Raw genomic sequence first — 23,542 nt, forward strand, 5'->3', positions numbered from 1 at the left:
AGTCCTGAGGGTGAAGTCCCAGTCTGTCTCACTCATTTCATGCAAACTTTTGCTTATATCCTCCAGTTCTTAGAAGCAGAAGAATCATGTAGGTTAAGATTTGACAGACTCTTCACTGAAGCAGAAAGAAGGTTTGCCATGTTCCTTTTCCAAAGAACAGGCAATGGTGATTAAAATTCTATTAGTCTAACAATCAGTGCAAAAAACAAAACAGAAAAACCAAGTGATTTCCATAAATGCTTGTTAAAACCTAGTAGACAAATTCTGTGACAAACATTTCTGGAGAGCATTATAGGGAATTCACTGTTCATTCCATTTGTGTGTGTGTGTGTGTGTATGTGTGTGTGTGTGTGTGTGTGTGTGTGTGTGTGTTTATGTCACAGAAAGCCCTGAGAGCTAAGGAATACGAGTGTTTCGTGATGAAAATCCAGCGGCTGGAGAACCTTTGTCGTGCTTTACAAGAAGAAAGAAAGGAACTCTACAAAAAAATCAGAGAAGCAAAAATGTCGGAAAAGGAAGAACAGGGTCAGCACACCTCTGACGAAGAGCCAGAGTCAAATGTCTCTGAAGATAAAGAGATAGATGCAGAGGAAGCCAACAGTGTTCAAAACGCCATAAAAACCCTGAGCACAGCCTTTACCATCCTTCATCATCCAGGATCCACCCTGGACCAAGCAGAGGAAAGACAACCAGCAGAGATGGGTCCTCAGGATGGAAGTGACATCACCCCCCAGCAGCCCGAACTAGCCCTTCCGAATCCTCCTGCTGCTTCGGGGAGTCCTGAACCTCCTGTGGGCTCTCAGGCTGGAGCCGCTGTGGTCTGTGAGGCTGAGCCTGTCTCTACAGCCAGTTGTACCCCTGCAGGGGCAGAGCTCCAAAGCCAGGGGTTCCTTGCTGGGAATCTCCTGGACCAGAAGCGTCAGAAGCCAGAGGCAGAAGCTTCTGATCAGGCCCCAGCCCAGGGCTCCCTAGATGTAATTGAGACAACAGGCACTGCTCCACCATCTCCAGAGATTGAGGGAGTCCCTGCTGTGGTGCCTGGCTATGCGCCAGGCAAGCAACCCCCACCAGCAGCCGCAGAGATCCCTCCAGGCCCTTCCACGGGGCTCCCCACAGAGGCCAGTCTGGATGGAGTGGACTAAGCCTCATGCACTCTTCAGGCTGCTCACCCTGCTGCGTCTTCCTCACCGCAGAATGTCTGGAAGGAACTCCAAGGACTAGGAAGAGAGTTAGGGTCAAGACATTTTTAATGCTGAGTCTTTGCTGCTGTTCGCAATTTATAAGTAACGTGAAAATTTTCTGTAATTGTATAATGTTTCCATTGGCAGCCAAACATATCAATGACAAATACACATTTCATTTCCATTAAGTTGGTACCTTAATCCAGTTTATTAACAGTAAGATTTGTTATTTAAGGTCTCCCATTACAATATTCTGAGTTACGTTTATTTCCACAAATAATAAGAGCTATAATAAATACTCAGGTTCCATTTAAACAGCATAATATACACTGTGCTTATGTGCGTATATAATATACATGTACATGTGTGGATAAATAATACATTCATGTGTATATATACACAAGTATTTTCGTACGTGTATATAAAGTCATCATACACTACAAGTATATTTCACTCCTTACAGATTTTTCCCTATTGCAAGATATTATATGCTGATCAAAAGTTCTCTTACTGAGCCAGGCAGTAGTGGTGCATGCCTTTAATCCCAGCACTTGGGAGGCAGAGGCAGGTGGATCTCTGTGAGTTCGAGGCCAGCCTGGTCTACAAGAGCTAGTTCCAGGACAGGCTTCAAAGCCACAGAGAAATCCTGTCTCAAAAAACCAAAAAAAAATAAATAAATAAAAAAAATAAAATAAAATAAAATCCTCTTACTTACACTCTGGACTATAGTAGACTAATGCTTTATGAATCAGAATGCAAATATTTAGACCATTGCTACTTTGGCTGAAAAAAGTAACCCAATCTAAGATAAAGAAACTTAACCAACTGATCAAATGACAGAAATAGCAAGCATGTTAGAATTCCTGTAGAGATGGAGATGGCATTTATACACAAAGAGGACTGCAAGAGGCCCTAGACAGCAAAGGGGAAAATCGCAAGGGGGTGGTACCCTTCTCATGCTTCTTCTTATCTTCTGAGCCAGCTTCCTCCCAGGTTCCTAGCATCACTTCCCTCTGAGGAAGCAGCCTACTCCTGACTACCTGTGAGCAAATGGCTAGAAATGGGAAAAGAATCTAGGACGTGAGGGGTTGAATGTCCTCAGGCTACAGATTCTGGCCCTCATCCCTACCTCTTTGGCTACTGATATCTCAAGAAAATACCCAATTCTTGCTGTCTCTAACTTTGTCTTTATCTAAAGCATCTGTTCTTTCTGAATTCCCTCCTCTGTATCAATGCCTGGCCCACATCTCAATTAATGCTAAGTAAAATGTTATTTTTCCAAAACAGAAATCCACACACGTTTTCCATAGGAGTGATGAGGCTTACAAAGACAACACATTTTCTGCTCTAAGAATTTTTGTGCAGACAGAAGTACAAAAATTTTAAAAAGGGAAGGAGTCTATTCATAATTCAAACACAACAGGACTCCATAAATGTCAAAGCCAGAGCACTAGGGATTGTCCACACGAGTTTTACACTCTCATTGTTGACAAGAACCTCTAATAACACTGACAGCGTAAATTACTCAGCCTGGGCTAAAATAAACTATACAAACAAACAGAAGAGCTGGGAAGGAGGGAGACAGAAGGAGCTCCAAGAGAGGAAATGTCTAATCTAACACTACTTTAAGAAGTTGAACTTTCTGGGCAGTGTGGTGCACACGTTTAATCCCAACGTTCAAGAGGCAGAGGCAGGTGGATCTCTGTATATTTGAGGCCACCCTTGTCTACGGAGAGAGTTCCAGGATAGCCAGGGCTACACAGAGAAGCCCTGTCTCAAAAACAAAACAAAACAAACAAACAAAAAGTTGAACTCAGGTAGGAAAATGGATAAAGGAAGATTCCTGATTACTTATCCAGGAAGTCATTCTTCAGAGTAGCATGTGGCTGTTTGCCAAGGCACACAAGGAGCTGGTAGGCAATGGCCGTGTGTTAAAAGAATTATGAAACTGGGGGCTGGAGAGATGGCTCAGTGGTTAAGAACATTGCCTGCTCTACCAAAGGTCCTGAGTTCAATTCCCAGCAACCACATGGTGGCTCACAACCATCTGTAATAAGATCTGGTGCCCTCTTCAGGCCTGCAAGCATATATGCAGGCAGAATACTGTATACATAAATAAATAAATAAATCTTTAAAAAAGAAAAGAAAGAATTATGAAACTGTATAAAATTTGTTTGCAATAGACAGTAATGGAAATAACAAAAATACCATTTGAGAAAAAAAGATCAGAGGAAAAAAGGATGCCATTATTTGAGAATCCATGTGTTTTTGGAGGCTTCACATATTATAATCATAATGAAATCCAGCCAAGTTCAACACTACTGAAAATTAAACATTCAATTAACTCAAAGCCAAATATTCACCATAATAATCCCTTCTGTTTACAAGAGTTGAGCTTCAAAGAATAAAGTAAGATCTTCACAAATAGGTCTTGGTACTAAAGCTTAGAAAGACAAACAAACAAGAGGTGCTGCTGTCCAATAAATTAAGTATTCTAACACCCAGAGTATTTTCATCCAAAAGGGTTTCACAGCAACACATCACTGACAAATGTATGTAACTTTGGCACAGCTTCGGAGGCTATAACGTCCCTGAAATCCATAAGGCTTTAATATTGGCTTTGGGAGAATTATTTTAACAGTAAAGAATGTTTTATTGAGTTCTTTGTGTTCAAATTTGGCCTTACAACAACTCATACATTCTGAAAGCAGAAAATTTATCTCTTTATCAAGTTCATGCAACTATTTTTAGAGATGCCTAGACTTTCTAGAAACACTAGAATTATTGTTTTCTGAATGTAATAAGATAATGTTTATACCACTTAAAAAGGCTTCTCTCCCCAAGTTTTCTGGTGGTTTTTAATTTTTTTTTCTGTTGTATTCTTCCATGATTCAACAATACCAAGTAAAAATCTGGCATTATTCTATTTGGTTGAGTTTGGGCTTTTATAAAATGCATATGTAGAAAGACTTTTGTGGGCATAAAGGGAGAGGGGTGGAGAGAGAGAGAGAAAGAGAGGGGGGGGGGGGGATAGCAATAAAGCTATAGTCAAAACACTGAGCTCTGTGAAAGAAGCTATACACAGGATGCCCACAGAAAATGAACGCCATGCCTATAGGAACATCATGCTTTGCATTTAAACATTGCAGCAGCACACACACAAATCCCCATTCCACACACTTCAGGTTTACTTACTGGGCACTGGATAGCTGAGATAGTTAAACTTGACATAGCTGATCTGAGTGTGGTGGTGCATGCCTTTAATCCCAGCACCTGGGAGGCAGAGACAAGAGGATCTCTGTGAGTTCAAGACCAGCCTGGTCTACATAGTGAGTTCTAAAACACCTAAGACCACATGAAGAAACCTTGTCTCAAAATATCAAGCAAAAATAAAACTTGACACAGCACAAAAAAAATAACAATTAAAAGGCCAATTCTCGAAACTTACATACAAATGTAATTAAGAAAAGAAAAAAATCTGGGGCTGGAGAGATGGCTCAGAGGTTAAGAGCACTGGCTGCTCTTCCAGAGGTTCTGAGTTCGATTCCCAGCAACCACATGATGGCTCACAACCGTCTGTGATGAGATCTGGTGCCCTCTTCTGGCCTGCATACATACATACATACAAACAAAACGCTGTATACATAATAAATAAAAACAAGAAAAGAAAAAAATCAAACTCCTCTTTATGAAGTGATAAGGATGATAATTCCAAAAATTATAGTATTGACTACTTAGTTAATGTTCTTACAAGTCACAGTTCTTAACAACAACAACAGAAGCCTATATACCCTCCAAAATTTGTGGAACAAGCAGTAGTTTTGTGCTCTACTGAAGTGATTGTTAAGAATGGCCTTGTGATCACAGGAGTGTGCTAGTTTATCAACCAGAAGATGAAAGAGTCCAGAGACTCAGAGCCTTTATGTATTAAAAGAAAATTGAGAATCCAAGTATGTTCAGTTCACTTAGCATTTTAATCAAGGCATAGCATTGCCCAAGTCTAATAGAGGACGCTACTCCAAGGGTCACCATTGAATTCCTAGTGTTCAGTTGCTGCCAGCTAGCTGGGTTGCTTTGGAGAAAAGTCTAATATTTCTGGGCATCCATCCACCTATCCATAAAACGAGAACCTTGGGGTTACGGTTTAAGGAAGTGCCTTTGTATCAAGCTTACTTTCAAAGAGGAGGATTTATAATGGCCAATCTTGACTGTCAACTTGATAGGTTCGAGATGTATTGGATGGGTTAGTGAAGCATGCCACTGCCTGAGACAGAGAGAACTAACTAAAACAGGAGGACCAGATATAAACACGTGCAGCACTATCTCACAGCTGAGGGGCCCGGATAGAATACAAAGGGAAAAGAAAAAGAAAAGAAAGAGCAAGGCAGTGAAGGCATTCTCTCTCTGTGTCTGCTTCCTGGCCACCGTGGTCCTGCTGGGATGGATGGACACCTCTACAACCACAGAAAAGTAAGTTCTCATTCCCCTAAGTTCACACTGCAGGTGTCTGGACACAGAAACAGTTGGCAAATACACTCACACTGGATGATCTTTGAGAATTTGGTATTTCTGATTACATCTTCAAGACCATGAAAGTAGGTCAAGTTCCCTTCTCTCTGAGGAGTGCTTCCTTTTAAGAGATGAATGCACGACCTTGCCACTGCTATTACAGGGCAGAAAGGGAAAAGGAGACAAGAAATCTCCAACCTTTTAATTTTAAAAATTACACAACAGAAGGATTAAGGATTTTTCTAACATATATCGAGGTCCTCCTACATGTAAGTTTTTGCACCAGCTCATGGTGGGAGTAGTAACAAGACTAAGGGAAAGACTTCAGGCATGAGGACTCCCACCCCATGGCTTATGAGTGCAATACAAAGTGGAGGACTTGGAAAGACTAGGCAGCCCTCCTCATACTATAGTGTTCATCCATGAAAAATACAAAAATGAACATTCTAAACATTTTTATTACAAATGGGATACCCAAATCTCCAAATGGAGAACACTTTCCTGAGAATGAATGCTTTCTAATAATACATGGCTATTTGTGTGTATATGTAAGGATATATATGAGTGAGTGTGTGTGTGTGTGTGTGTGTGTGTGTGTGTGTGTATTATGTTCTGGGGTATATGTGTAGTCTTGTGCAAGTATATGCATGTAGATATTTATGAATGTTTATGGCCAGATATGGCCCTATATATGCATTATAAATTAAGATGAACTTATGTAAGTATGTGTAGTTATATTTTTGTATACCCCCTCTGTGTGTGTGTGTGTGTGTGTGTGTGTGTGTTAGGGAATAGGGACTGAAAGCTCACTCTGAAGATGTGATTTTGGTGATGTGGTTAACAGGTTTTTCAGAGGATCACATCTTGCTCAATAAATCCTCCTTGGTTTACAATTTCACAAAGCTTACTGGTTTGGTTTGGTTGCTTCTGCTGTTTTGCTTTGTTGGCTGCCTATCTGCCTTCTGAACAAACAGGCAGGTGGGTGAGGCTGCAAGTGCACTGGCAGCTGTTCATTAGATAACTGCATATGCCACCAGTCCAAGGTGACAGCTACCACTGACTGGCAGCTTTCTTCCCAGGGAGCCAAAGAGTGTGTCTTGAGAAATTCTCTATGCCATTCCTCATGGAGACCTACAGCTGGAGTAAGGAGCAGCGCCCTGCTGGAAAGCAAGCTGTCTTCATTCCTGTCTTCCTTGGGGAGAGAGAAGCTCCCCCTCGGTCACTGTTTCTTACCATGGTGACAAGGTGAAGGGCTGAATTACATCTTCTCAATCTGTGCTTCATTGCCTACAGCTATAACTGAACCCCTGAGAATTAAGGATGTTTCCCTAAACCAAAAGCCAAAGAGAAATGTTTTAATCCATCTATGCTTTAATCATGAGTCAGAAGGTAGTAGTAAGCCAGAGTTTATTGCAAATAGTACCAGCCAATCTGTCAAGGCCATGACTCATTCTTTCTGTGGGGAGTTTTTTCCCTGTGATACAATCCATCTCCTAAAAATATCCAGTATTGACTGGCTGTGCTATCACAGCTGGACCATCTGGCGGCTCCTCTGACATTATTAGGGAACTGATACAAGAATCTTCTAATTCAATCAGGGAGTAGACTGAAGCAATGTCTATTGCCTGCCGTTCAAGGAATTAATAATCTTCAGAAGTTAATGTGAGAGATCTAAACAAACCATAAGCAAAATTAAATGGTAATAACAAAGACAATCACACACACACACACACAAAAAAATATCATGAGAAGGTACCAGTGTCCCAAATACAAAGAGTCATATGACAGAGCAAAGTAAACAAGTCAGAATTATGTAGACAGTGATCCAGATACACAGGTAGCTGATGCATTGTCTGGAGACAATGAAAACAATAATAAAGACAGACTACCAGCCAGCCTGCTTTTTATTCCTCATCTTATCAACCCCAAATAACTGCAGTGGTAAAGCTGCCATCCTTACCAGAGGCATCATGTTTGCTGTGCCCTCATCACCATTTGTGAGCTTCCTGCCATGTTGGATAAGCTGTAGGAGAAATACAAATGAGTAACATGCATCAGACACTATCACCTTTGCTCATCCAGCCAAGCTAACTTGAAATGTTTATAACATCTAATATCAACAAGAATGACAGCACATGGGCACACTCATACATTGTTGTTAAGGGCTGGGTCTTCTCTCTATTGCTTGTCCATGTCATTCAGGCAGTGGGCTAATGGACCACATTCCTAAGCTGTTCCTAATTGCAAAACTGAAATAATTTTGCATACAGTACATATATGGTATTTGCATTCCATCCTCAGAGGAATTCTTAACCTAGGATATATTCATTTTGAGTAGGGCTGTCAATCACAGAGTCCCTCCCTTTCACCCATTCCTGGGAACAAGCAATGACCCACTCTGCCTCAGGGCCCTTGCTACTGCAGCAGAAACACCTGATGGTGTTTCACTCAGAAATAGTGGTGACTGAATTCCTACAGAAAAGGTTCTTAAAAGCTCAACTTGGGCTGGAGAGATGCCTTAGTTGTTAAGAGCATTTGTTGATCTTGCAGAGAGCCAGGGTTTGTTTCCTAGCACCCATATGATGACTTATAACTGGCCATAACTCCAGTTACAAAGAATCTGGTACCTTGTTAGGTCTGCCATCCTGGCCCTTACATATACGCAGGCAAAACACTCATAACTATATAATAAAAACAAATAAATCTTTTTTAAAGCTCAACACATTTGAAAAAGAAGCAGAAGGCTATTTGACAATGCACTTGCTTTAAGATAAGACATTGTTTTCATATAATCATATGTGATCTGGGGTTTGCAGGTACTGGAGCACCTCCAGTCAAGTATACCTAAATAGGCCAAGATTTCCATCTATGCTACCTGTTGTTTCTTTCTGCAAAAAAAGCTACCTGGCACTGGGTTAGCCTGCACGCAACATAAAATTGAAGAGGGGGTGAGTGGAGCTGTGAGAACTGAGGAAGAGAAATGCAAAGGAGCCAGAGACAGGCCCCTTCTCCCACCGTTAGCAGTTCCACAAGAACACCAAGCTACACAACCATAACATGTATGCAGAGGACCTAACACAGACCCATGAAGGCTGATTGTTGCTTCAGCCTCTGTGAGCCCATGTGAGCCCTGCTTCGTTGATTCTAATGGTCGTGTTCCTGTGGAACTCCTAACCCCTCTGACTCCTACAGTCAATCCTTCCGTCTTCTGTTGGGTTCCCTTGCCTCTTCTTAACTTTTTTTTTTTTTTTTTTTTTTTGGTTTTTCGAGACAGGGTTTCCCTGTAGTTTCTAGAGCCTGTCCTGGAACTAGCTCTTGTAGACCAGGCTGGCCTCGAACTCAGAGATCCGCCTGCCTCTGCCTCCCGAGTGCTGGGATTAAAAACTTTTAAAACTTGTCTTGCATAAGAATTTTTGATGAAAGTCTGATAACATAGGTGATGGCAGGCCTCTGTTTATTCATAATTTTATGTGAAATTGTATATTTTGCTATTAGATGGAATGTTTGCTGTATAATTTCCATAAATATTTTCTCTAAGATTAAGGATATAACTTCCTGTTCCTACTTTTTTCTAGTATTTTTCATGATTAGATATGATTTTTAAATCAAGTATCTTTCTGCTTCTCTTCAAGTATAATTGTTTTATTTTTCTTCTGTGATATAGTCTAGTGACTGATTTCCAATTATTCATCTAATTTTACACTTTGGAATGACGTCAACTTGGTTATAAAGTAATACCTCTTTTATCCAACTAGTCTGCTTATATTTTGCTTAGCAACCTTGTATCTGTGCTCATGGGAGATTACCTATAATTTTCTTTCCTTAGAATGCCTTTGTTATTACAAGTTAGAAAACATGCCTTGTTTTTGCATTTTAGAGGGAAAGTGTGTGTATGTTATGTGTTCCTTTATTCCTAAATATTTGGAGGAATTCTTTAGTCACGCTATCTGGGCCTGGAGTACTGTAGAAAGAATTCAAATAAGGGATTTAGATTTCTAAAGGAAGCTTTACACTTTTTGTGTGTGTGACCCTTGTTATTTGTTGTATTTCTAAGGAAATTAATCCATTGCATTTCAAAGTTCATGTTTATTAGCACAAATGGTTTGTTCTATGCTTTCAATTTTTAGAATTCTGTGTACCTACACTTGCCTCTATTTCACGCAGTAATGTTTGCCTCCTCCTCATCTTTTATCACTATCAGACCATCGTCAGCCATAGTACATTGTTCCCCCAAACAACCATTGACTGTTAGTTTTCTGTATTTCATTTCCTCTGTTGTTGTACATTTGCTTTCTATCTCATCAATTTGTGTTTTATCTTGATTTGTAGCTTGTTTGGTTTTGTTTCTCAGTGCTAGGGAGTGAACCCAACATCTTATACAAGACAGATGCAGGCCAGATGATAAGACACTATGACTAAGTCAGCTTATAGAAGAAAATAATTTATTGGGCATATACAGTTTCAGAGGGCAAATCCATGACTACGGCAGCAGGCAGGCAGGCATGGAGCTGTAGCACTAGCTAAGAGCTTACAATTTAACCCACAAGCACAAGCCAGAGAAAGCCACAATGGGAATGGTGTGGGATTTTTAATCTCTGCCCGTAGCGATTACACCTCTCCAGCAAGGACACATTTTTCTAACCATTCCCAAACAGTTTCGACAGGGGGATTAAGCTTTCAGACTTATGCACCTATGGAGCCAGTCTCATTCTAACCACCACTCTGGGGAAGTCTTTTCCCGCTGCACTAAATCCCCACTTCTGGTTTTCCCCCTTTCTTCTTTCATAGCACAGACTCCTAAAGAAGGGTTTTAAGTATAACCCACCACTTCTAATCAATGTTATCACATCACTTCAAAATATTTTCACTTTTCCTTAACATATGTTAAGAATTAGTACATAAATATCTGAAATGTTTATATTGGCTTTTTGTTGCTATACTTATCAATCGTGGTTTAAATCATGTGAAGTATCTTGAAGCTTCATAGTCCAGCACATGGTCAGTTTGGGCAGCTGCGCCATAGGCAGTGCTGCATGGATAGGATTCTCTGAGCCAGTGGTTCTCAGTCTTCCTAATCCTGTGACCCCCTTACTACAGCTCCTCATGTCGTGATGCCCCCAACCATAAAATTATTTTCATTGCTACTTCATAACTGTAGTTTTGCTGTTATGAATTATAATGTAAATATCTGCTATGTAGTATATCTGATATGTAAAGGGACATTCAACACCCCCAAAGGGGTCAAGACCCATAGGTTGAGAACCACTGCTCTAAATAAACTATGTGGCTCAAATCTTTAGCCCCATTAATTCAACTGGCCACTTGTTCTATGAGTCAAAGTTCCTACTGTTATTTCAGATTCTCATCATTATTAATTTTGTTCTATTAAATATTACTCTACAGATTACTATATATATTTATAGCTGTAATAATTTTGAATTGAAATGATCATTTTATTATGTAATATCCTTTCTTAATATTAGTAATGTTTGTTGCCTTAATGTCTACTTCATCTGATATAAATGTAAATAATGAGTTTCTCATAGTTAATACTTGCATGTGTTAATACTTTCTATTCTTCTGCTTTCAGTTTTCTGAATTCTTTTAAGTCACAATGTAGAGTTCTATAAAATACAGAATTGAGTTTTGTCCTTTTTTGTTTTACCTTTATACAATCTAACAATCTTTGTCTAACTGAGTTTTTATCCATTTATGCATAATATAACTAATATATAGGTAAATTATTAGCTTACTTGTTTTATAGCTGTCCCACCTATTTTGTGTTTCAACTTCATGTTCTTTTAAAACACTTTCCTATACTATTTTTATTGTTGTATTCCTTCTCTGTTAACTATTTTTAGCATTAGATATCCATTATGCTTTTGGGGTTGCCATAGGGATTTCAACATTCTTCTTTGACTTACTAATTGGCACACACCTTTAACCCCAGCACTCAGGGCAGAGGCAGGTGGATCTCTGTGATCTGAGGCCAGCCTGGTCTACAGAGTCTGAGGACGGTCAGAGCTACACAGAGAAACCCGGTCTTAATGTCCAATAAAGTGTCACCTTTGCAACTTCCTGTTCCAAATAAGGCCTCAGGGCATTTAAACTCCACTTAATACCTTTCTTCTATCTTCTGATTCATCATCCAATTAATTTAGGGACCCTCATTCTTTAACTATTTATCTAAGTCATTGTTATATAATCATTTGAGCACTTAATTTCATTTATCATAGTTTCCGGTTGTAGATATTCCACTCGACTTATGTTCTAGGTTTCTTGTTTAACTATCTGATTGAATTTTTAACTATCTAATTGTGCTTAGTAAGCACAATTACTTAAAAGCTATGACTAATTATTACACCATCTGATTGCTTGAGAAACTTTATCTTGGTTTTCAACAATTTTGCCTATAAGAATACCAGAAAAAATTATTTGATTTCAGAGCTTTTTCTATTAAAAAAAAAAAAATCTTGGGGAGTGTGAACCAAGAGACAACTAAGGTGAGCAGCTTACCCTGCCCAGTCATAAAATGAGTGGTCTGAAGCTGGGATCCAGCCATCTTAGAGCTCCTGTCTCCTGTGATGAAGTCATTTTGGGATCCCAATTAAAAGCCTGGAATGTTGCTGTCTGGATCCTAAACCACTGGCTGTGTCTAAACTTCATTATTTTGTCCTTGGTGCTGCATGAAATTGTAGGAAGCTTTGACGAGTTCCTCGGCCTCTCAGTCCAGCGAAGGAGAGGACTAGTCTAAAAATCATTTCATTTCTCTTTCTCCATCAACCACTTCCACCCATGCAAGAAGTAACCACAGAATTCCAAGTCAATATGTCTCTTTCTTTTTCTCTTTCCTTCCTTCCTTCCTTCCTTCCTTCCTTCCTTCCTTCCTTCCTTCCTTCCTTCCTTTCTTCCTTCCTAAGACAGTGTTACTGTGTACACTAAACTGGATTGGACCTAGCTGTGGAGACCAGGCTGTCTTCAGATTTATAGTTATCTTTCCAGTTCTGTCTTCCCAAGTGCTAAGATTACATGTGAGCACCACCAAGCTTGTCTTTTGAATAGCCATTCCATCCTCCTAAAATTCTGATATTTCATCATGTTTTCTTTGAACTCAAATCAAATGGTTCCTCATTACACTGGCATGAATTCCTATTTCTCTAAGAACCAACCAGGGCACATGTATTTCACTAATTTAGCTAAGATTTTGATCTTTATCAGGACCTATTACAATGGAAATGTCATTACTGAAATCAAGCAATGAGTCTGAAGGCCCAGGTGGTTTAGAAGGAATGTGTACCATGATAAGTTAATACTGCCTATGATAAGAAGAAAAGTTGCAACAACATACATGCCAAGAATTTGTCAAACTCAATTGCAATAATTGATAAGTAGAGCATCTCAGCAATTCCTTTGTATTCACTTAAGTTTAAAGAAACATTTGTCAATAAGGCAGAAAATTATTCCATAAACTAAGTTACTAGCAAAACCCAGATTCCACTTATACTTTTCCATTACTTTATATATGAGTTTTATAGAAGTTTGAGTCAGAAAAAAAGAAAGCAGACTGTTGATTGTTTTTGTCCTTTGGGGTACTGTAACAAAAATACCAGTGAGTATGTGTGGATTATAAACAAAAAATATTGCTCACAGTTCTGAGGGCCAGAAAGTCCACAGCTGATGTTCTGGAAGATTCATTGTCTGGTCAGGGTTACTTCACCAACAGCCTTCTTTTTATTGTGATATCACACAGAAGAAAGGACAAGGGAGCTCACAGGGGTCTCTTCAATAAGGATACTAGCCCCATGTATTAGGGCTCTGTCTTCGTGATCTAACTCCTTCCTAAACACTCCATTCTCCTATATCATTATCTTAGAATAATATATTCCAATAATATAATATTCCAAAAATATAATGTTCTAATAATAATAATAATATAAAAATTAGCAGTTAATCAAGCATTTAGTACATAACATCAATTGAGACATGGCTGTCAGGAAACACAGGATCTTAGTGACTACATGCCAAGCAGAGACACTGACATAGAAGGCTTAATACTCTTATATCAGAAAAAAAAATAAACACTAGAAATTAAAGTGACCAACAAGACAGAATTCTAAACCAATTCAAGATAGTCTAAAAGATTTTTACTAGCTTGGTTCCAAGATGAGTCATATGTAAACTGGCATTTTGATAAGATTTTTAAACCGAGGAGCCTGCCTGCTAGATCAGCTTCCCAGCCACTCCCCACCTGTCTGCAGGAAACCAGACATCTGATTTGTAACCTGCTTATTTTAGTCCCTTCAGGTCCCTTCCTGTTTTGACATTTCCAACCTCACTGTAGGACTCCAAGGCCCATCCTCTAAACCATCATACAAGCAGGGACAGATAACAGGGGTTGCTGCCATCACATTGATAGTGGGTTTTTGCTGCTGCTTGCCTTAGACTTAACATAGTGAAGGGAACCCTGATGGCTCTTTGTCTTGGAGAGGGGTGGAGTGGGGGTATGAGTGGAAGGGAGGGGAGGGAAGGGGGAGGAGGAGGGAAGGAGAAAAAAAATAAAAAAAAAAGGCTACTCTGAGTTGCTTGCTTGCATTCCTGCTTGCCCAAACACAGCCTCTGCAAGGCGGCCACCTTCAGCACACAGAGAGAGCAGCAGTGCCACCTACTGAACCACTAGAGGCAGAACTGGGTTTGCAGCCAGCTCCAGAAAGACTGTCACTTAATCTGGCAGGACAGCTGTACCTAGCAACAGGACTGAAAAACACCTTTGTACAGCAATTAAGTAGGTCTTCTCTTCTGCCTGCATCATGAATTGTTTGATGCTGCCACACTGAAGAGGCCTGCAGGAAGGGTATTCTGCTCTGAACAAATGAAACCCAGTCATAGTTAGAATTTAGGGAGTTTCCCAGAGAGCTTGTGGGCAAGTCAGCCAATGCAGTGTCAAACAGTGAATGGACTCATTAAGTACCTACCCTGTGCCCGACACTGCGTAAGGCAAAAAGTACACATATAAATGCCTGCACCAGAAAGGCTAGGGAAAGTTAACTAACAGATAGACATCTGTGACCCACACTGACAGGTTACACTCACAGAACTCAGCTACATGCAGGTTTGTCCAAACTTTTGACATTGTAATATGACCCATGTCATCTAGAGTTCATGACAGAGAACTTCACAATATTGTACAGTCTCTGTCTCTCTCTCTCTCTCTCTCTCTCTCTCTCTCTCTCTCTCTCTCTCTCTCTCTCTCAACGTTTTAAGGAAGACTGCAGCTATCCTGGGGCCAAAACATATGCTCCAAAGGATGGAATATGGAGTATTTGGATTTTCTGTATTTCCCAGGGTTATACCAATCCTGCTGCCAAGTTTACATTAAGAAGTTGTAGTGATTTTTTCAATGGTTTGATACATTTTGTTTTGCTTTAAATAATCAATTAACGAATAATGTATTTAGAATTTTATTCTCAAAGTAGCAGACACCCTATGCTCAAAATAGCGGACACCCTATGCTCAAAATAGCAGACACTTGGTGTGATTTTTGGAAAGTTTTACTAGGGTGATCTTCAAAGTACAAAAAGCTTTTCCTGTATTCACAAACTCCTAGTAGCTAGTTTCTAACAACGGCTAACAGAATACATTTTACTATTTTGAGTGTAATGTAAATGAACGCCTTACCTGAATATGTACAAATATACTATATACTTCCATAAGTAAATGCTCAGCTAAACCAAGGGGTTACTGCACAATGATTGATCACATATTTGTAGCTCAATAGCAGAATTGGAATGCACTGAGACACCACCACCACCCGCTATCCTGATACCAGAGCTTCCAGCCACTCTGCACAGCTGTCATTCGAACATACAAATAACCTTTCTGTATGGGATTTTCCTCTATGAGAAGACTAGGTAAAGCCACATGGTGAGAAAACAGCAAAGCAACGTGGCCTCAAAATGCAGGCGTACAGATTTAAAGAGGATTGTGGTATGGACAAACTAGAAGTACTATGAGAGTTAGACAGGGGCAGGATAAGGCTACATTACTCCTACTAAAGTTCTGCTTCTATTTTACTTTAAAATAGTGTGGTGATTTGAGTGAGGAATGTCCCCCATAGGTTCAAGTGTTTTCACATGGGGTCCTCAAGGGGTGGCACTCTTTAAGGAGGTCTAGGAGATACAGTTTTGCTGGAGGAAGTATATTACTGGGGCTAGGCTCTAAGAGTTCATAACTGTGCCCTACTTCAGTTTGCTCTCTTGGCTTCCTACTTGCAGCCAAGATGTGATCTCTCCTTCCTGATCCCGTCACCATGCCTGTGGCCTTCCACCATGATTAATTACCATGATATATTTTTGTTCCTCTGGAAGTATACACCCAAATAAACTGTTTTCTATAAGTTGTCCTGCTTATGGTGTTTTATCACAGCATAAAAAATGACCTAGGTGGCCAATGCTTTCCGGGTTTATATTAACTATTTTTGTTAGCTCTTATTTCCACCTGTGAGCTTTTATGTTTCCCACTTGTTCCATGTTTCCCTCTTTCTGCAAGCTTTAGTTCAAAGTCATTTTGATAATATTGATGTAGGATTTCCCTCTGTGTGATGTGAATATTACTGGTTAATAAAGGAACTGCTTTGGGCCTATAGCAGAGCTATATTGGGGAACAGAGCTGGGTGGGGGAAACTAAATGGAATGCTGGAAACTAAAAGGAGGCAGAGTGAGAGAGAAGCCATGACCTCACCAGAGACAGATGCCAGAACTTTAGCCGGTAAGCCACAGCCATGTGGCCATACACAGATTCATAAAAATGGGTTAAATTAATATGTAAGAGTTAGCCAGTAAGAAGCTAGAGCTAATGGGCCAAGCAGTGATTTAATTAATACAGTTTCTGAGTGATTATTTTAGGTCTAAGATAGCTGGGAACCAACAAGCAGCCTTCCTCCAACAAATTGGTACTAACATGGTGGACTAAATTCATATAAAACCTGAAAAGCTTAAAAAGAAATTCCAGACACAAAACACAGAGTTTAACGCAGCTTATTGCTGTTTGCTGGTGCCATGCCACAACTCCTTTAAGAGAGGTTTTCCTGATTCAGCCATGACTGTTTTAAAATGCCGGCTTTCTGGGCCTTGCTGCCAGTGTGACCTCTGGCTCTTTCAGGAGATGGAGCATTTGGATGGGGTTTGTAATCAGACTGCTGCAAATTCCTTAATGGTGACATGGACTGGCAGTGTGCCTGAGAATGGGGATATGTGTACAGCTCTCAGAAGCTCTAGCAGCTCCACCATGCTGTACTGGGCGGGCAAGCATCGTGTACCGTATATGTCATAGTAATGGCACAGCTAAGTTTTAAAAGCACTTATTTTAAAAAGCACTTTTGGACGGTAAAAAAATCACAGATATGCAATAAAGACAAATCGAGATAAGTCATAGTGTTGGATAAATGTATGTAGGCTTGAAAGAGAAAAAAAAGAGTATAAAGAGTCATAAAATAAATACTTTTTTTTAAAAAGGGCAGTCTTTAAAGAGATAGAGTACAGATAGCCATAAATTAAAATGAGTAAAAATAAGCTATGTAAAAATAAAAAACTCACAGAGAATCTGGATTATGTATATTATTGTGTTATCTTTAAATATTCTGACTGTGAATGATCTAAGTACAGAGAGACATTTCATTGTATGGGCTGCTAAACTAAACCAGCATACATATTACAAAGGTATCATGACTTCCAAATTTGCGTCTATGATATGTTGCTTTGAAAAAGAAGTTTTTCTCTTGTTTCCACAGAGGATAAAAGCCTGTGGATTGCTTCCAGACTGGTGTGGTTTGATGGAACAAGACCCTTGAAGGTCACCCCTCAAAATTACTATGTCCAACAATCAGCAAAAAGCAATATAGAGAAAACTATGCCCATATTCCAAAATATTGATAATAAATGTTTGTTTACATTTAAAGGGGGATATGATATAGATATGAATATTTTGCATTGGTATAGATCTTGTTTTATTGATACAAATTTAAGGTCCATTTTGTTATATGTATATGTATTTCTGATCTTGATTAAGGGATTGTGTTTTGTAGCTCATTTAAAAATGTAATGTATAATTTAAAAATATAAGTTAATAGATACTCATCTATAATAGTCAAGCTTGTAGTCATGTTAGATTTTCTAGATGTATAGAGATATATTTTAGTTAGGTATTTTTCAAATCTTTCAGAGACCTTCAGAATATGACATTTAAAATGTTTTAATAACTTAGGACTTTTCATGACAGTGAGACACATCTGCACATGGCAGCACAAGCTACTTCAAGAGGCTGATACGCATCGAAGAGGCTCCTTATGGAGTTGGTTAGCCATTTGGGCAAGAAACTGCTCTTGCCTAGACTGCTTGATATACTGGACATGCAGGACCCACAGAGAAATGACTGCTAAACTTGCCTTGCCGGAAGCAAAGACCTGTATTTTGAGATCTGTATTTTGTTTACAGCAATCTTAAGCTCACAAGTTAAGAAAAATATTTACCTCTATCCCCTCTGTAGGGTCTAAGAAATCAACCTGGCATCTTATCTCCTAGCAGAGACCTGCAGGAACCAGGCTCTGGAACTCAATTAGTATTTTCCTTTGTTAATCAACAATCACAGACCCTCAGTATTTACTTATCAGTTGGGGATGTCTCCGGACCTGAATTCCAGCAGACCTGAGCTTCCTGACATCCTTTCCTTCTCCCTGACACCTCTCCCTTTCCCCCTTTGCCCATTTGCTATATAACAGCTTCTGAGGAAATAATAAACTAGATGGCTTGATCAGAAATCCTGTCTTGCCATCATTTCTCGTGTCTCTTGCCCCTTCATTCCTCTCCTCTAGGTTTATGGGGACCCCTGTTCACATCCTGCAGCCCGGGATAGATGGTGCCCAACGTTGCCTAAAGGTGAGATGGTCCTTCAGGGTTCCTGCTTCATGAAAGACTCTGCTAGACGTTCTGCAGGATACAGAAGAAAGTGAATGGCAAACTGCCAATATAGACAGAACTGTCTTTAAGATTTCTTGCTTCTTGGAAAAAGTCTACTGGATACTATGGGCCTGTAGGCTGAAGATGTATGCCCCAATGGTACAGAAAAACTTTGAGTGACTGTCCAGGTAGAGAGATGTCTCTGTCAATTCTAGAGTTTTGAAAGTTGCTTATAATGCACTTGCTGTTTACTTAGGTAATATTACATCCTTCTGGAGTCTTTGATGGCGTTGAAAAATTTATAGTTAAAGTTTTCCTTAGTTATAATAAAAAATAAAGTAAATATAAATATTGAAATTATAATTCTTGCTTGATACCTGTTTTGTTATATGTAATCTTATTATGTTAAAGTTAAATCCTCCCTTTTTATTTACAAATAAAAGGGGAGGTGTAATGAGGAGCTGTGGGCCGTGTTCCTGCCACCCTGCTCCTGCTCCCATTCTGTAGTGAGGAGCTGTGGGCTGCATTCCCGCCCCGCTCCCAGCCACCTGGCTAGCTTATGCCCCAAAATAACAACACACAAATTGTATTCTTTTAAACACTGCCTGGCCCATTAGTTCCAGCCTCTTACTCACATCTTGATTAACCCATATCTAATAATCTGTGTAGCACCATGAAATGGTGCCTTACGGGGAAGATTCTAGTGTACGTCCATCTTGGGCCAGAGCTTCATCATATCTGTCCCAGAGAACAGAGGCACGGCAATTTATTAACTTCCCTTCCCAGCATTCTGTTCTGCCTACTCCACCCACCTAAGGGCCAGCCTATCAAATGACCCAGGCAGTTTCTTTATTAACCAATGAAATCAACTCAAATAGAAGACCCTCCCACATCAGGGAGGTGATGTGGGATTCCCCTCTGTATGCTGTGAATATAATTGGTTAATAAAAGAACTGCTTTGGGCCTATAGTAGAACTATAGGGGAACAGAGCTAGATGGGGGAAAGGAGGCAGAGTGAGACAGAAGCCATGGCCCCGCTGGAGACAGATGCTGATAACTACATCCATGTGGCCATACACAGATTAATAAAAATGGGCTAAATTAATATGCAAGAGTTAGCCAATAAGAAACTAGAGCTAATGGATCAAGTAGTGATTTAATTAATACAGTTTCTGAGTAATTATTTTGAGTCTAAGCTAGCTGGGAACCAACAAGTAGCCTTCCTCCAATACAATATGTTCATATTTCATCTCTCAGCTGCAAGACTTTGAGTCAACATATATTTTAAGTATTCATTTTTATGAATTGACAACAAATGAGAACTTTTTTGTTGACTAAATTCCAATAACAGTCTCAAAGCTGAGTTTTACCTGTGCTGAGGTCCTGATCACTACATTTTAAAGAGCAGAGTTAAAATATTTTCACGAAACTTTTTAGGGTGTCCTTAAATGACTATTAGAAGTCTGTTAAACACCTTTAGCCTGCATGTGAGAAAAGAGAATTATGAAAAGAGGTAACCTATATTGGTACAAATACCCTGGACTGGAAAAAAAAAAGGGAAAAATGAAACATCAGTCTTCTTGCCTGAATTTCCTTGTTATGCATCCTCATCTATACAGGTTTAAGGAAGCAGACTCTCACACCTGCAGTCATACTGTGCCCTCTCTGCCATAATGAACTATGCCATCAAACCATAAACCAAAATAAAATCCGTCTCCCTTAAACTGGGTATTTTGTCTTATTGATGAGAACTAATGCAGTATACCAGGGTCAGTTCAGACTACCCTTAGTTTTTTAGCCTGTGGGAAAAGCCGGCTCTCATTCATGCCAGAGACTCCGCAGTTTGTAGTTATTGAGATGACTGAAGTTGAAGTCAAGGGTTCTCTCTCCAGTGTGGTGAGTATGGGAAAGACAGGTGAATGCTGAGGTGTTACTGGAGGATGTGTCTTAATGCTTTTTGATCCTTTTACTACAGGAGGAAGGATTCAGTGGAGATTATATAATAAACTCGAGCTTTAGAGTTCTCAGTCCTGTTCGTTGCAAACCATATGGCTCACTGAGGAGTTTAAAACAGTATCTTAGTTACTTTTCTGTTGCTGTGATATAATATCATGGCCAAGAAGACTTATAGAAGAAAGTATTTACTTGGGCTTACAGTTTCATCAGAGGGTCAGAATCTGTACTGGCAGAGCAAAATAATGGCACCTGAGAGCTCAAACTTTAAACTGCAAGGCAGAGGTCAACAGAGCACACTGGGAATGCTACAAGTCTTTTAAAACCTCAAAGCCTACCTCCAGGGAAACACCTCCTCCAACAAGGCCACACTTTCTAATCCTTCTCAAATAGTTCCATCAACTGGAAATCTAGTATTCAAACATACAAAGAATGGGGGCCACTATCAGTCAAACCACTTCAAGCAGGTTGCTAACCTCTGACTCAGGGATATCAGTTTTCAAAGCAATTGTTCCCCTTCTCTGTCAAAGAGGGAGAAGCTACTGATCAATGATCCCTTACTACCTTACCAACTTACTACCCAACCTTCCTGTCATCTGAACTTTCCAAGTATTTACATCCAGCCCTTCCCCAAGTAGTGAATGCATCATGAAGTCACCTTTCAACCAGGGATTGCATCAGTTAATTTCAGACACCTGAGCTTATGATTATTCCTTATCATCAGGTCTCCAGAGTAGTTCAGTCTTAAACAATAGGTTTTCTCTCAAATGGCAGGAAGCCATCACCCTTTCACACAAGATGAGTACCAAAATGAACCACTTCTCCACTGATGTCCATCACCAGAATTCCCAGCAGGATTCTAACCTTAAAGAACTTTGAGCTTACCTTATTGGTAGGCTTACCATTGTCTTCCACTAGGGCCTTTGGCTTACCTTTTGGATGAGATTTCAGATTCCTCTCCCACCAAAACGGAGCAGAGGCTGAAGTTAGGTGCTGCTTGCTGAGTTTTTTTGGGTTGCCTATTTCATGTTTTTAGCTGTCCAATCATACCCTTTATGATTTAAAATATCTTTGATTCTATCTTTGGAAGAATTCATTATTTGTTATACTAACTCTTGTCATTTACCATATCTCAACATTAATAGTTTCTAATCTGCCATTTGACTCAGGAAGTCTTGGTCAAATTTTATACTAATATAAACTAGTTATGCCTGAGAAACTTTCAAATGGAAATTTTATATTCTATGATGTCATTTTATAATCAGAAATGAAACAAATAAAGCATGTCACTGTTGGAATATAAGACAGCAGTTATGATGTGGTCACTATTGGAAAAGGTGGGTTACACCAAGAAAGGCAAACCTGGCTTGCTTTGGCAGCCTCAGAATTAAGATAAGGCGGACAGTTCTTTCTAATATGGTTATCCTGCATTAATCCCAAAATGTTTGAGTTAGTCAGTGTAAGGGAGTCAAATTTTGTCTTCTATTTCTTCTCTCACGTACTAGATAGCAAATAAGTAAGCAGAAGCAAACAAACAAAGCACTATGAGGCCAGAAGAGAGAACTAAGGAAGAGTCAAGACAAACAATGTGATACACCAGAAGGGCACAAGTGATAGGATATTCATGCTTGAGAAAAAAAAACATTTTAACAAGCTTTGTTAAATGAGTTGATTGGCTTTTGTTTACAGCATATAAAACAGAGAGTGTCTCATTTAAAAACAGAAAAGTGCTAGGCAGTACAGAACAGCAGCCTTTATAAAGGAGCTTGAGTGTCAACAAGAAAACAGCAATGGAAGCATTTCCCAGAGGCATTGCAGGTCCAGGTTTAAACAACTACAGTAAGGTACATGGTATAATAAAGTGGGTCACATGCATTTCTTGGTTTCTCAATGTATATAACAGTTTTATTTACTCTATCATGTAATGTATTAAATGAACAATAGCTTTGTATATTAAAAAATAGACATACCTTAACTTATAAATATCATATGTGACAGAAAGGTATAAAATAAACATATACTACTGTAAAAATGAAGAAATAGACTTACATGATTCAGTTGCCCTTCAATATGAAAGAAAGAAAACTCTGAGGTATCTGCAATGGAACTAAAGCACAATAAAGTAGGCTTGTACATAGAAAAGACTGGTTGACACTGGGTTACCTTCCACACATGGATTGCAGCACAGAAGATGTCATTTCTTGCTAGATGAAATTGGGACATTTGGCTGTTGGCAAACAAAAAAGTTCTAAATAGTCTGGAATGGAATAACAAAGGTTTATATACCTGGGGATAAACTCCTAGAAAGTAGTGATCCACAGTCCTTTGGTGCACTGAGAACAGGAACCAAAAGCAGCAGCCAAGAGGCCCATGCATGCTTTTTATCTACATTTATTTATAGTTCATGAGATCATGCCCAAAGTGGACTGGTTCTGGGGGAGCACATTCCACACATTCAGCCAACAGCATTTAAGGTGCTGTGGGAGCTCCTTCCACTCCTTCAGCCAATAGCCTTTAAGATAACAGCCCATTTGGGCGTGGTCTCATTCTATAAATGCAGCAGTAAAGCGTGTGTGCTCTCTCTCTTGCTTCTGGCTCTCACTTCTGATGCTAGACTCTGATCTTGTTCCTCGTTTGTGCAGAGGACTGTTATCTAGGACAGTGATCTGTAAGTCTCCTCTAAATAAATAACTATTATTCATAATTCTGAACTAGTATAGGATAATTTTATGACTTCCACCATCATCTGGCACCCCTCTCTTAAAGGAGCTGCAGCATGCCACCAGCAAACAGCTACGTTAAACTCTGTATTTTTGTGTCTAAAATTCCTTTTCAAGCCCTCTCAGGTTTTAAATGGATTTTAGTCAACCTCGTTGGGTGCCAATTTGTAGGAAGAGGCCGCTTATTTGTCCTGTCTGCCCAGAACCAAAATAACTACACAGAAACTGT

General features: G+C 39.5%; 1 protein-coding gene across 1 annotated transcript in view; it reads left to right on the forward strand.

The window, feature by feature from the left end:
- Txlnb (taxilin beta) overlaps window positions 1-1,212 on the forward strand; it is a 41,378-nt gene extending 40,166 nt beyond the window's left edge. Inside the window, exon 10 of the mRNA XM_038340137.1 lies at window positions 384-1,212. Within this exon, the coding sequence (XP_038196065.1) occupies window positions 384-1,142 (759 nt within the window). The 3' untranslated portion in view covers window positions 1,143-1,212. The remainder of the gene's footprint in view (window positions 1-383) is intronic.
- Window positions 1,213-23,542: the final 22,330 nt, after the last annotated feature.

Source organism: Arvicola amphibius, chromosome 8, assembly GCF_903992535.2.
Source record: "Arvicola amphibius chromosome 8, mArvAmp1.2, whole genome shotgun sequence".
NCBI lineage: Eukaryota > Metazoa > Chordata > Mammalia > Rodentia > Cricetidae > Arvicola > Arvicola amphibius.